Raw genomic sequence first — 15,407 nt, 5'->3', positions numbered from 1 at the left:
TTTTTGCTTTTTTTTTTTTTTGGGGGGGGGGGGGGGTGTATACATGAGTACTACGTCACCAGTTTGCCTATAAGACGTCATTACAAGGGAATTACTTTACCCCGGGAAAGTGTATACCCATTCAATCAGTGAAGCGCAAAAAGTGGGTTCATGTAACTCCTCACACGACATATATGAATGAATAAATAGAACACCAATAGGGGATATAACATTTAAAAATCAACAAATCGCAGACAAATAATTTATTTGCAACACTGTCATTTATACATATAAATAATTATGCACCTGCGTGGTACGTATCTTTATAATATACAATGTATAAAATCTGGGTTCTATATGGAAAAAGACACACTGTACGTTTGTACAGTGTAGACAGGTAAACACAGGGGAATGATTGAAGATCACTGGGGTGGGGGTGGTATTATGGAATGGGCAAAAGGGTGAGGAAATTCCCAGCAAGGGAGCTAACTAATACACACCAGTTTAATGTGCGTATAACATTAAAATGTCAGTGCGCGATCTCACAGAGAAATGCAAGACTAAAACAACTTACTGCATCAAAGCGCCTGTTCCAACAAGAGGAGTTCCAATATTCGGCGCATGCTAAGAGAAAAAATGGCAGCAATAATTTTTTGTCTGCATGGCTATTCCTTTCGTTCCACTCCAGCTATATCAGTGGATTTCGTGATTTACTTACAGATCTATATGATGCATTATGACGTATGATCTTATATCATATGCAAATAGTTATCCTTTCAACAACCCCATCGTAGCCACGAAAGACCATCGCTATCTATCCGTTTATAAATGCCAACACAATAAAGGAAAAGGGCAACAGGGAGATGGAATTATGGTTAAAAGTGCGCATGCTTGTGAATCCGATTCCATAGATATAGCCATACTCTGTACAGCACATGCGCCCTCTCTACATTCGCTTTACAGGATCTTAGAAATGTCTGTAAATGGTAGATAAATAATGAGGTTGATCAGGTCAGATGATAATTTTAATTGCTTAAGTTTCACGACAACAGGAGCCTTAAAACCGAGACTTAATTAAACAGATTAAAGAAACCTCTCATTATTTGTGTTGGCATAACAGGAAACAATAACTATATGGCCCTTTTAGGCCACCATACATTCCCAACAGACTTGAAAACCATGCCAACAAGACGTTCCACCCATCTTTAATACATCGTTATGACGTCCTCCTATCGTTCTCCCGGTCATGCGTACATATGATTTCTCACAGCCTGGCAAATTATATAGGGTGAACACACATGTCTGGGAATGACCACACAAATATCGTCTGTCGCTGGATGAATATTAACCCAAATTGTCACAGCTTCGTTTCAACTTATTTACCTGTCAAGATCACCGATAAATTGTGTTTGTTCTTGAAAAACAATATAAAAGTTTCAGTCCCTCGGCACCTCTACGTCCTTATATTTAGACTGAGCAGCACAGTTGATGAGATTCGCTTTTTACCAAACACTGAAACGTCATGTCCACCATGCAGACTCTGCACACGCTATGAACTGGCGCATCAGTTTCTTGCAAGTACGTTCAAAGTTTTAATTTGTAAAAAATACATTTACGTGAACATCACTCTGCACTCTGGAAACTTGATAGGACTGCTGAAAAAGATATATAGGCAAATTGGAAAATCTTGGCAAAGTCTCAATTCGCAGGTAAGGGCTCCGAACATAATGCACAGGAGACTGAATCGTGTAGACCCAATTCACACACATATATATACCTACAGTGTATGTATACACATGTTAAGACTGTTGTAGGTATATCTTTACCCACATCGGCACTCAACATACACTACAGTCTTGGGTAGGGGTCTGTATATAGCGCAATACCTGAGGCTGTTTTCCCCTGGGCACTTCCTTCATGAAACTGCAGCTCGCGGTGAAATCACGTTCACGTAATTTCGCACATTTTAACACCGAATTACTTCAAGAGAGTTTTTTTTTCTTCTCACAAGTTATTTCATATGCAGCTGTGTAGTTGTACATATTGTCAGTACATTGATGTTGTATACACGCAGGCTTTATCTACTGCACATGCGTTCTCCATTGGTGTTGATGGTTTGTACATGTGGCTATTAAAAGTTGAACCTAACCGGGATTCGACTGGATAAGTCTTTTTGTTAAGAGGTCCCATATAATAATTCAGTATCACAGGCGATATGGGCTCACTATAAATCACACAAACTTCAACAGCTTTCAAATAAAACTCTCTGGTATATATATATATACAAAAACGTCAGGAGTTCAGAGGCCCAAATTGTCCACCTCGGGTGGCAGTTTCATTTAAATAGCTCTCCACGCTTCCTTTTGTCGACTACACTTGGCCGGCTAAACTTTACTATTTTCCCAAACGTTGACAACAGAAAAAAAAATAATAATACTGAAAAAATTTAAAAAAAAAATAATAATCATTTTTCCTAATTACATATCCGTCGTCAATCTAAAAAATGAAGTCCTTCGTTCAAGCACAGCGCAATATCGTTGACGAAGAAGTCCTGGTCGAAGTGCAAACACTGCGAGAGAATTACGTTCGTTTTCACGGTGATCTCACCGAACAGCTGTTGTGACTGTAAAATCAGCTGGTCTTTCAACAGCCGGCGCGTCTCTTCAGCGTCTTCTTGTATCATCGGATTAGACACAAAACACAGCGATCTTTGAGCGTTTCCTTCCAGGTACCTCCAGCGTATCCCGCACACGTCCTGTCGGGTCATCCTGCCCGCCCCAAGGGGAATTCCATTCACCAGCCGCGGGAGCTTCTTGTAGACAGACTGGGGGATTTCCACGTCGCCGTATACGGGCTGGAAGCTTACCTGCAGCAGGTAGCAGTGTCGGTGATTGTCGTCCTTATTGCACTGCTGGACGAGTCTATTGGCCTCCGTAGCGGACACCGTGAAGGGCGAAGTGGTTGCCATGTTCGAACTTTGAAGGGGTCAAGCTTCTACCAGGACTGAGTATCTACACAGAGTTAGTACACGAACTATACATAAGCTGTAAGATGCGCAGTTCTGGTACCGTATATACCGCATACGCGTGTGGCTAAAAACAGCACGACCGAAAATAGGCGTGCTAAAGGTATAAACCAACTGGTGCTGCTGGCGGTGGCTCTTCCTTTGTAAGGCCTACACACCTAGCACTGCTGTAATATAGTCTGTATAACCCGACACCTGGAGTGGACCAGGCACGTACATACACGAGTTCCTTACCTATTCTATATTGTAGTTCTAAACTCACCTAGTAACACACTAATCTCCCTTGTCCGAGACAATGCGTGGCTTTAATTCAGCCACAGGTATAAAGCCTATATATACCTACATGTATATACTTTCAGACAAATACCACCTGCAAATGAAAATGTAAATAAAAACAGTGCCGTATAATAAAGCTGAGACTAATATAAGTGGCAGACTAAACTCACATCGTTACCTTTTGTCCCTTGTTTTCAGTTTGGCATATTCTCCGCATACATGTCTAACAACGTGTTATGTGTAGATGTGTAAACAGTCCACTGTTGTTAACTGAGGTGTTAAATGCATAAAAACACTACGATAAATACCGTTGTTGTTTATAGTGCGCGCCAGGATTTAGTGTTGTAAGCTATAATATTTGTACTCTATTTAGCTCCCCAACAGTCGGTCCATAGGATTATAAATTTATAGTTTTACGCACAAGTACTTATGATATCAGTTCAGAGAAAGTTCAGTATGTATATAGACCTGTACAAAGTAAAACACAACACTTGGAAAAGTGTTTCGAAGAAGTTTATTATTTTAATGACGGTTTATGCAATACTCAAAAAAAACAAAAAGCTTCATTCATGACGGAGAGTCCTCTGTGATCCAGTGATCAGCATGCTAGCGCACCACAATTTCCCTACAGCCTTTCACCAATGAGATCCCCGTAAGTTTAAGTTCAGTTCAAGGAAACGGAAACCAGAGGAAAAACCACCGCCCCTCACCTGGTAACTGAAGAAAGTCCTGACGAAAACCGCAGCCCGAACAGCGAGAGCTGGATTTGAACTTGCGATCTCAGTTGTTCAGCGCGAGATAACTGACCTAACGTTTTTCGAGGTCAAAAAGAATGATGTATTCAATTAATGTATGTGTCGATATAAAGACTAGTGTAAGACGATCGCAACGTTCCCCGTGGGTGGGCTTGTGGGTATATTGTTACTAATTGTTACTGTAAAGACTTCTTATATATCCATCTTGACTAGGGCTAATATAACCGGTCGTATCTCACGCCATGTTAGCTTTTAGCTTGCCAGTACATACAGGTTTGGTGAACCCGCTAATAGTTGGCCACCCTCTAGTTCGATATATACAAGCATTACGTGGTGACCATATACATATATATATATATATATATATATATATATATATATATATATATATATATATATATATATATATATATATATATATATATATATATATATATATGGATTTCAGAGCTTAAAATCATGCGTTCATGGATTACTCTACAGGATCGAGCATGCATGAATTTATGTAATACGCGTACAGATTGTATCACCGTGTGCAATTTTCACACAGGCTAGTTAAACTGAATTAATTCATCTAGGATTAATAATTATGTGAAGGTATCCCCTAGACCATAACGAACTAATCCTGCAGGTGGTGTTTAGCATAAGGGAGTATAGGTCAAAGAACAAGGCAACCCTGTGTCGGTGTACCGTGACCGAAGGTAGGTAGGTGGTGACTTGGCGTTCCAATGACTGTAAATATAACGATATCAAGACCTGCATGCTACAAGAGTGCACCAAAGTAACGTTGACCAAATGACCAAAGTAACATTGGCCAAATTACCAAAGTAACGTTGATAACCACATTAAACCTCAGGCAAACAAACCAAACCACACCATACCATACCACACGTCAACTGTAACAGGCACGAATTTGGATTGGACAAAAAAAGCCTAATATAGAACTCAGATTAAAATTCAATATAAACACATTTAGCTACATGGACGCGCATTGCTTAGCACAGCAGGTACCACCACAGAAAGTTCAGTTTTGTGTCATGTATATAGTGTAATGAAATCGACCTCTTATCGAATGAGGTCTGTACAATATAATGAAGCTCACAGCCAGTTTTACAAACATTACACTACTGTAGCCAGATTCACAGCCTAAAGCTTGTTTGCACATGTATTTGTACATGGAACCCGCTTACATGCCAACCAATAATCTAGATGTGTTTTACAAAGACTTTGACAGACACAAGCATAAGGACTGCACGTCCATATCCCGTATGTCATATAAGCCTAGAATATTATCGGAATAAACCACGTATTCCCCATACAGCTTTCACTCTCTACTGAGGGATCGAAACTCGGATTTTGCAAACCGAGAGCAGAGACCATTAATAATTTTGTATAGGTAAGTCACATGTAAAATGACAATAGGCCGGATTTGACCATTTGCCATTTATCACGTTGGCGTCACCGCTCTGGTTTTACTCACATATCATGCAAGTATGTTTAAAAATTGTCTAAAATCATTTCCCAATATTTTTGTAAAAAAAAAAGAATTTCTTGAGTGTTAATTTATTTTATTTCATTGGTGTTACGCCGTACTCAAGAATATTTCACTTATACGGCGGCGTTCGGCATTATGGTGGGAGAAAACCGGGCAGAGCCCGGGGGAATTTCGTGAGTAAGTGTATAAAGTATCTTATTCCTTATTTGAGCTTCACAACTTTCTTACGGTGATTATGTAGCAATATGACTTCACACACTTATTTATTTATTTGATTGGAAACTCATCACCATCTACAGGCTGCCAGCAAACCTTCCCATGTATACAGGATTGGAGAGGATGCTTCAGATGGACCAGAACTCCCATCCATCGCATTGTAGAGAAGCTACAAGTCCGCAAATGGTTTTGGGTTTACAAGCACAGTGTGGTTTTACCCCACACTGATATCTTCGCTTTGTGTCAAAGATTCGAAATGGGTTGGCTCTCTGCCAAATAAAGAGTAACTCTACTACTCTTTGTCAGAATATACTGACGCCTTCTTGAGAAATGCTTGACCACATGGCCCTTCCCTTGTTTTCTGTATCTTGAAACCTATCATCTTGATTTAATCAATCTAGCAATGTCCAGCAGCATATATCGCAGCATCAACCTTGCTGGAATGAATGAGTGAAACAACCTTGCTGGAATGAATGAATGAAACAACCTTGCTGGAAGGAAGATCGAAACACATACACAAATTTTGGATTGGGACCTCTTTTGTAGCAAGTCACAATGATCTGTTTCATGGTTCTAAAGCATGGTGATCTGTTTGGTGGATTTAAAATCTTGAACCCATGATTTTTGCACCTCGCCATTTTCCATTTACCTTTGCTTTTCCAAGAGGACAAACAAACAAAAATCAGAATTCCTGGAAGACATCAAAAAGCGTATTGCATCTGATTAAAGTTCAAAATCGCTCAGGTTGCGGTATAGTTTCCTGAGCTGGATAGGAAATTGCCACATTATTGGTTGGTTTGACGTCCTCAAGAGTTTTCACTTGTACAACAGTGGGTCATATTTGTGGATAGGCCATAGTCGTCATATAACTGACAACTGTTCGGCTGCCTTCAACAGCCACGCATCAATGCCACTTGCGATAACTTAAGCCATGTTGAGATGATGCGATCTGTCGTATGGTGTCTCTCTCTATTCAACAAGTGGAATGAAAGTAGGACAAATCTATTTCATAAGACAATGCAATTTGAAGAAAGCTATACAATCGCTTGAAATAGCTCATGTTCTATTTTCACTTGACTTGAATTCGACGCTGCGAACTAGAGTCGCAGTGGTAATGGGTAAATGCAAGCTTTACGTGCGAGTTTTGTTGAAATCCTTCTCTGGAACAATAAAATCAACACCCGACAGCTGCAGCCAGAAACTCAACCCCACAGCTCCCGTTATTACACCTAGATGCTTATGAGTTATTAAGCTCACAAGTCTTTTCATGTTCAAGTCTCTCTAGGCATAAAAAAATCAAACATACTCCATTTGCACGATGTTTCACATGGTTTATTGGTACATCACATTACACACGTGCAAACTGCACATGGCCCAATACCATTGAAAAATTCAGGCCACACGCGAGACGTAATTAGCTAGGAGGCGACTTCAAATAAATAACATACACACTTTTTAAACATGTATAAATATTAAATGAACTGTAGCTCCAATACCAGCGGAAAAACTTCTAAGAAAAAAGCAGCGAGCTCGTGTTCAACAGACAACCAGTCCGTATTGACGGACGACAATCCGCTGGTCGGGATTAATACATTTAACTTCTTTGGGTCAACGGTCGGAATCTCATTCTAATCTCACGATTAAGTACAATATGCGTTGCGAAGCATAACCAATATATACAACATTGTGTACTACGATAAAGCATGACATATCAGAATAAAAGAGACGTGTCAAACAGGAACACAAGGATGGACTGGATTAAAAACAATGTTTTCTTCAGAAATCACAAGTGCATATCGGGTGAAGTAAAGCAGATGACCGTATAACAGTATCCGCAAAAAACGCCAGCAAAAAGCAGCTTCAGCTACAGTGATCACACGCTATGCGATGATAAATTACCATTTATCACATTAAGACATTATAGTACTTAGTACATACTACATCTGGTTACAATACGTGTATATACAAATTCAATTTACATAAGCCCCGTCTGGCTACTTCTGCGTCATTCAATACTCGCCTCCTACTATTCTTTGAACCGGGCAAGTCATTTACTGTCCTATGATGGGTTTTTCAGTGAAACAAAATGACGTCTAAAATACATACATGCAAAATAAGTGATTCTCACAAAATTACACAATCATGCCAATCACCATATAAGCCAACTTAAAGCTTTCAGCGCTCATTAGTATTAACAGTATTTGATCAGGAGATTACTACTTCAATAAATATGTCATATTTTAAACTTCTGTGGTCCCGCACAAAATCCATGTCAATAAGCCACTATACCAAATCAACCCATGACGAAGTTCACGTTTCTCAGAAATCCCACACTGTCAATAACATGCAAATAAAAAAAAAATATAAATAAAAAAATATATAAACAAAAAAAAAATATACAGGTACACCTCTTTAGCCTGTATTCCAAATAAAACACTTCAACATTTTCAAACGTCATCAACGTTAAAACCAGATTCATACCAGTGCCATCAGTTCAGATAGTATTCTGCTGGAGTCAAATATATGAATACTACACCTATACTAATTTGATGGAGTGACTATATTTCAAAGCTTGTAATGGAAATTGAAGCTGATAAGCTGTACTGTTTGAGACAGGCATGTCTTAGGCCAAAGTGAATTTTCAAAATGTACACTTGGACAACTGTGGTTGACTGTCGTGAGAAATGCGCAAGCCACATTCAATACACACTTCCCACCTTCCCACCGTAATAACCTCATTTGATTGATTTATTTGATTGATTTATTTATTTGATTGGTGTTTTACGCCGTACTCAAGAATATTTCACTTATACGACGGCCAACAGCTTTTTGGTGGGTGGAAAACCACGACCATTCGCAGGTTGTTGCTAGACCTTCCTACAGATGGCCGGAGAGGAAGCCAGCATGAGCTGGACTTGAACTCATAGCGACCACATTGGTGAGATGCTCCTGGGTAATTACGCTGCGCTAGCGCGCTAACCAACTGAGCCACGGAGGCTTCCTGTAACCTCATTTGGGATACTGGTTAACAATGCAATATTTAAAAAAAACAAAACAAAACAAAAAAAAACAGCTATTGTTACACTCGGAAAAGTCATTCTCCTTATTCAAATAGTGCGACATGTAGGTTGTGGCTTTCTGATGAGTACAAACACTACATCATTATGCAAGGGTTTCAAATCCATGGATTGAAATCATTTCTTAAACAGAGTATCTTTGCTTCTCTGGGCAGAGCTGACCCTTGTTCTCTTGCACTGAATAAGTATTGTATTACTTGTGTGCCACACAATGCCATCCTGATCAAAAGGTAGGAGTGAGCAACAGCCCCACAGCATTACACAGGCCCAAATTACTCTAGGAGGAAAGGTTCCCTGCTGATTACACCCTAGGGGAAGCTTAAACTGGCATGCAGTCGAAGTGTCTCGCCACTGGACCTTTTGCACACTTGTAGCGACTCATCTGGGAAATATGCAACTCAAATATTCCTTCCATGGCTCGGTTCTCTCAACTGTAAACACTCTCGTATATGTCTTACAGAACCCATGAGGCGTGCACAAAGGTGAAGAGAGTCTTGTCATTTTTCCACTCTTTGCTCCAGACAAAAAGTTTCAAGGAGCTAAGGCGTGATAAAGATTTAACAACAGAAAACAGCAAATGAAATGCTAGTCTCAAATGTGGTGATGTGCAATGGATCACGTGTCATACATTTGCACCAGTCCCTTCCTAATAAAGGCTACTATCCTGACCGTTATCTCATCTCAGTATCTCAACTATTTGTGATGAGATGGAAGCTGCCGTCGTCTAATTTGTTCTCATTTGATGGGCGCTGTTTACTAAGAAACTTACAGCACCCGGACACTCTTCATGGTTCATTGTGCTTGGAAGTCTGTAAACTCTTAAGTAGTTCAGGATTCAACTCCTTGAGTTCAGAAAGAAATTTTTTGAGAACCAAAGTTCTCTAGTCAACCGCTAGAGCCTGGGATATGACTAGAGGGATTTTAAAACTAAGTCTCCTCACACCTACAGCTAAAGCTGAACTTTCAGTCTGCACTACCTCGAAGACCAAACCCAATACTGAGAGTAAAGTTCAGTAACTTGGCTCTGGCCCTGACATGATAAATGTGTAAGTTTGTTCTGATACCATAACTGCGTCGGTTGCCTCAGACACTATAAATGTGTCAGTTGGCTTCAACACAATAAGAGTGTCAGCTGGATTTGGCACTATAAATGTGTTGGTTTGTCCTGACATTGTAAATGTGTCAGTCAGTTCACGAACTATAAAGGTGTTGGTGTCAGTTGGCTCTGACACTGTAAGTGACCAGCTGGCTTTGACAGTAATGCGTTGGTTGCTTCCGACACTATAAATGTCCGTTAACAGAAACACCAGTGTGACACTCGGCACAGCTTCAAGACACCTCAGTTATTGTTTGGATGTCGTGGTAGGCCAGGCCGCAGCAAGCTAGTCATATTGTTGTATGTCCCTGTCCCAGATCTGTGCGTCTCTATGTTCTGTTGTTGTTGTTGTATTTGGGCCTGGATTTGCCTTAGTCTCTGCTGCTCCTGGAACTGCCTCTGTTCAATCTGCCCACAACAAAAACAGTAGCAGTGAGAATAAATAATTTATTTGACTGTGGTTCAAAAACATACTAAAAAAATTTTGCTTCTTATTGTCCTCAGATACTGATGAACTGTCTGAGGTGTGATGTACAGACATGCACATCGCACTGATGGTGGAAGACAAGCGGTCTTCAGGAAACGTTAAGAACACGCATACAGCCACAAAAGTGTTGCTTATTCTGTCCCTCCAATTAAAGCCTTCCAATTACTGACAGTGGGGCAACCGAGAAATTTCCTGTTTATGGCTGTGCTTGAACACTTTGTCCTAGTCAATGAAGGGCCTGCACCTTAATTCAAACCTTTTAGTGAGTGCTTTTCAATTTGAAATGTCTTTCTTTCCACTACCTGAATAAAATTTATTTATGTTTCTCAACTTTCCAAAAAAAACAACCGAAGAACAACCCTATCCAAAGTGTAAGTTTTCATCTCCATCAGAACTGACCTGTCTTCGCTGAAGTTCCTGCTGTTGTAGAATCTGCTGGGCAATCTGCTGTCTGACCACAGCTTGGACTTGCATCTGTAATGCCTCGTGGGTCAGATTCGGGAACTGGAATGGAAAAGTTTAAGAAGTTATCTATATTCAGACAAGAAGTGAGTGAGAGACATTTCATCCCAATGGTATCCCCTACTACATCATAGGACTGGAGACACACATCATTGGTCGGGTACATACTTCCTTGGCACTGCATTTTGAAGAAGTCTTCGATATTAATAGCTGTTGCATGTCATGAACATGTTGCATAAAGTGACTGGTTTTGGTTAAATCGGTGGTGTCAAAGAACACCTTGTATGACTGACACCAATATACTGATATCCCTGAATATAAGAAGCTGTTCTACAAACTTAGATTTGTTAGCCTGGTAGCAAGCTACCAATGAGCTTGCCTGTAGGAAAAAAGACGAGTGTAAAACTTCAGTTTAATCAATAAAGTACTTAAATATTTCCCTTCACATGACGTGAATGTCAGGAATTTTGTAATTTACAGTAATAAACAGACATGTTGGGCACGAACAACAATGCTGAAAGACCCTCCACGTGTTACTGTGCTTCATCTATATATGCAGGGCTCACAAAATTTTCAAATCTCCGGTAGCGCTAAGGGCAGGCTACCTCGAGAATTTGGTGTCCCAACAAATTTTCTGCTACCCCAAATTTAGCCAGTTAAGCCCAAGATATATTTGTTATAACACAGGAATTTTAATACAATTCAGGTACATTTATCTAAATGTATACTTTAATGCAATACTACTGTCCTGTATGTGAGCTTTCCCAGGGAAACCTGCAGTGGCTTTGGCCTCTACACACTTTTTATGATGCACAGTTGTGAGTTCGAATTGGATTCTTTCGGTCACTATTAGTTCCACTGAAAAACGGAAGGCTGACACCGGCAATGGTTGGAAACATCTGACAAAATGCTGCCAAGCATTGTGTTACTTTCCTCTCATGATACTACAGCCATGTGAATTCCATTTTGCAAGACTCCACAAAGCCACATTTACGTTTGCTTTCATAACTAATTTCTCCTCAATGGGATGCTTCGTTGTTGCTCAGGATTCCCTGGGTTTAGCACCAGTGGAATACTTTTGGAGATCCAGTGATAGCTGTTAGTGTCTGCAATGCCAGTTAATGATCGTGAAACTCAAATGTTTGCTACATGGTTCCTAATTTGGGTAGAGATTGTACATTTTCAACCTCTAAACGTCATGTTATATTTAAGAAATGGCTGAAGAATGGGGAATGGCAGCGGATATGCTCTCGTGCACTGTTGGGATCCACAAAATAAGTATTTAATCAGAAGGAAACTATATTGTTATGGTCTGAATAAAGCTTGGAAAGGACAGTAAAATGTCACAATTTCAGTTTTTGCTGCTGGAATTTCTAGTAGCCTGACAGGCAGCTGAAGTTGAAGTTGCCTGACGAAAATTTCAGGTTGTCCCAGGATGTCGGGCTGGCGCTTTCCCGTGCCCTAATATGCAAAACCTGGGCTAAAGGCGTGTACGATTTGTTGAAACACCATCTGCAACAATTACCGTTACACTGATACACAAGAGGCTAAGTTGCGATTTTTTTAATTTGCAGCAATTAATATGAACATATGGCAATAACACTGAAACATCTCACTCGCATTACAGTGCTTTAGGGACCCATCCCCATGAACCGTTTGCCCCCGGTTCAAAGAACGAACACTCAAATGATGGGTGTCGAGTATGTTCGTTTTAAGCCGATTACTGGAAACAGCTGAAGAGGGAGCAGGCCTGGCGACAAGTGTTCCCAGTAGCACAGCCAGGAATGTTGACTACAAAAACAACATGCTTCACAGGTCAGAACTACCAGGGTACTACCCAGCTGTATTAACCATGTAAATCTTTTCTGTAGTAAATTAAATACCAAATTAGTGTAAAAATAAAAATCCAGCTACTCACCCTTTGCCTCATTTCATGGACAATGGCCAAGACATTAGGGGGTCTGACATTGACAGAGCCATACGCTGCCTGGCTCATCATGTGTGGCAACCCTGGGCCATGGTTCATATACTGGGCCTGCTGCATCATAAACTGCTGAGTGATCTGGGGTGCTGCAAAACACAATGTGTTCAGGTAAGCAACAAATGTCACAGATTACATGAAATTATTTTTGACTGCATTTCACATAGATTACCAGCAACCTGTGGATGGCCATGGGTTTCCTCCCCACTTAACGCTAGCCATTGTGATATAAGTGAAACATTCTTGAGTATGGCATAAAATACATCAAATAAATAAATATATAAATATTTTGACTGCATTTCACATAGATTACCAGCAACCTGTGGATGGTCATGGGTTTCCTCCCCACTTAACGCTAGCCATTGTGATATAAGTGAAACATTCTTGAGTATGGCATAAAATACATCAAATAAATAAATATATAAATATTTTGACTGCATTTCACATAGATTACCAGCAACCTGTGGATGGTCATGGGTTTCCTCCCCACATAACGCTAGCCACTGTGATATAAGTGAAACATTCTTAAGTATGGCATAAAATACATCAAATAAATAAATATATAAATATTTTGACTGCATTTCACATAGATTACCAGCAACCTGTGGATGGCCATGGGTTTCCTCCCCACATAACGCTAGCCACTGTGATATAAGTGAAACATTCTTGAGTATGGCATAAAATACATCAAATAAATAAATATATAAATATTTTGACTGCATTTCACATAGATTACCAGCAACCTGTGGATGGTCATGGGTTTCCTCCCCACTTAACGCTAGCCGCTGTGATATAAGTGAAATATTCTTGAGTACATCATAAAATACATCAAATAAATAAATACATAAATATTTCACCTTACGTTTACAATTTTTAAAACAACACATTTTGCTGTATTCCGACTGATTCGTCCACCTTACAAGGCCACTTATCTATATATGTATGCTTGGGGTTTTATGTCATACTTAAAACTTTTTCACCTATGTGATGGCAAGGTGTCAGTTGGGTCACTTAACAGTTTGGCTAATTTTTTGTGCAAAAAAGTTAAGTGCTGGCATCAAAAGAATCATTTTAAGGCCTTTATGCAGTATCAACAGTTCATTATGTACAAACCTTAGGTGAAATACTGTCTGTCCACACATGATTTTCAATTTTAATTTTGGGCTTATTTTAAAAATTGTTGCCAATTTTGAAGTTTTGACCAAAATAAATATTTTTTTAAACAATTTAAATTATTTTAATTTTAAATATTATCAAATCTGTCTTATCAAATTTTGGCTCAGTCTGTGAGTTGCGTTGTACTCAGAAAGATGTTTTAAGCTTAGTTTGAAAGACATTATGATTTACTACTGGAAATATGCCAGTTTCAGAACCAATAGTAATGTTTGATGACATACTTGCTTCTAAATGATACTAAATATGAAGACATCAGTTAATACCAAAACAATATAAAGGATTTGGAAACTCTTTCATGAATCAATCTGGTATACCTTCAAAAGTACAATACGCTTTTTGAGCATTGCTTATTTTTACAGTCTCATTACAACTGCTCCTGGTGAGAGGAAGGGTCATTGCACAAACTCTCCTGACGAAATCTAGATTCCTTGCCATTCTGGCTGATTTTGTTTTTTCGTGACTCAATCGCCTAAGTGTGGACCGGCCTCTACTTGGAAACAGGTTGAGAGAGTTTGTTGGAACAACCATAGAACATACCTCTATTGATGATGCCCTTCTTCTCCTGCTCAAACTCTTCCCATGCTGCCTTCCTCTCCTCCTCGGACAGCACCTCACTGACCTGGTTCTCCAGCAGCGAGTCGTGCTCGTGGTAAGACACGATCCAATGCTTCTTCCTCTGCAGCAGGTCCGCTAACATGTGATCCTACAAGCACAGCAAATGACAAGATGAAACAAGCATAGCACATGATAACATGAACAGCTGATACAAGCACTGCACATGAAAAGATGAGCATGTGATACAAGCACAGCACATGACAAGATGAGCATCTGATACAAGCACAGCACATGACAAGATGAGCATCTGATACAAGCACAGCACATGACAAGATGAGCATCTGATACAAGCACAGCACATGACAAGATGAGCATCTCATACAAGCACAGCACATGACAAGATGAGCATCTCATACAAGCACAGCACATCACAAGATGAGCATCTCATACAAGCACAGCACATTAAGACATGAAACAAGCACAGCACACGACAAGATGAGCATCTCATACAAGCACAGCACATGACAAGATGAGCATCTCATACAAGCACAGCACATAACAAGATGAGCATCTCATACAAGCACAGCACATTAAGTGAGTGAGTGCTTGGGGTTTAACGTCGTACTCAACAATTTTTCAGTCATATGACGACGAAGGAATCATTAGGGTGCATGTACGTGTAATGTGCCTCCTTGTTGCAGGACGGATTTCCACCGCTCTTTTATTTAGTGTTGCTTCACTGAGACGACTTACCGAAGGCAAGTAAGCCGCCCCGCCCGAGCCATTATACTGATACGGGTCAACCAGTCGTTGCACTATCCCCTTCA

General features: G+C 40.0%; 2 protein-coding genes across 2 annotated transcripts in view; both read right to left on the bottom strand.

The window, feature by feature from the left end:
• Nucleotides 1–2,470: 2,470 nt before the first annotated feature.
• Nucleotides 2,471–2,947, bottom strand: LOC135472174 (uncharacterized). Its single transcript, XM_064751550.1, has one exon. It carries the CDS (start codon nt 2,945–2,947, stop codon nt 2,471–2,473), a length of 477 nt encoding a protein of 158 aa, XP_064607620.1.
• A 5,886-nt stretch (nt 2,948–8,833) lies between these two features.
• The window catches only part of LOC135473409 (transcriptional regulator ATRX-like), a 40,808-nt gene continuing 34,234 nt past the window's right edge, over nt 8,834–15,407 (bottom strand). Inside the window, 4 exon segments of the mRNA XM_064753259.1 lie at nt 8,834–10,327; nt 10,806–10,910; nt 12,787–12,938; nt 14,563–14,728. Coding sequence (XP_064609329.1) covers nt 10,163–10,327; nt 10,806–10,910; nt 12,787–12,938; nt 14,563–14,728 — 588 coding nt within the window. The 3' untranslated portion in view covers nt 8,834–10,162.

Source organism: Liolophura sinensis, chromosome 8 (assembly GCF_032854445.1).
Source record: "Liolophura sinensis isolate JHLJ2023 chromosome 8, CUHK_Ljap_v2, whole genome shotgun sequence".
NCBI lineage: Eukaryota > Metazoa > Mollusca > Polyplacophora > Chitonida > Chitonidae > Liolophura > Liolophura sinensis.
The sequence above is the reverse complement of the archived record's forward strand: the minus strand, read 5'-3'. Positions and strand labels throughout refer to the sequence as shown.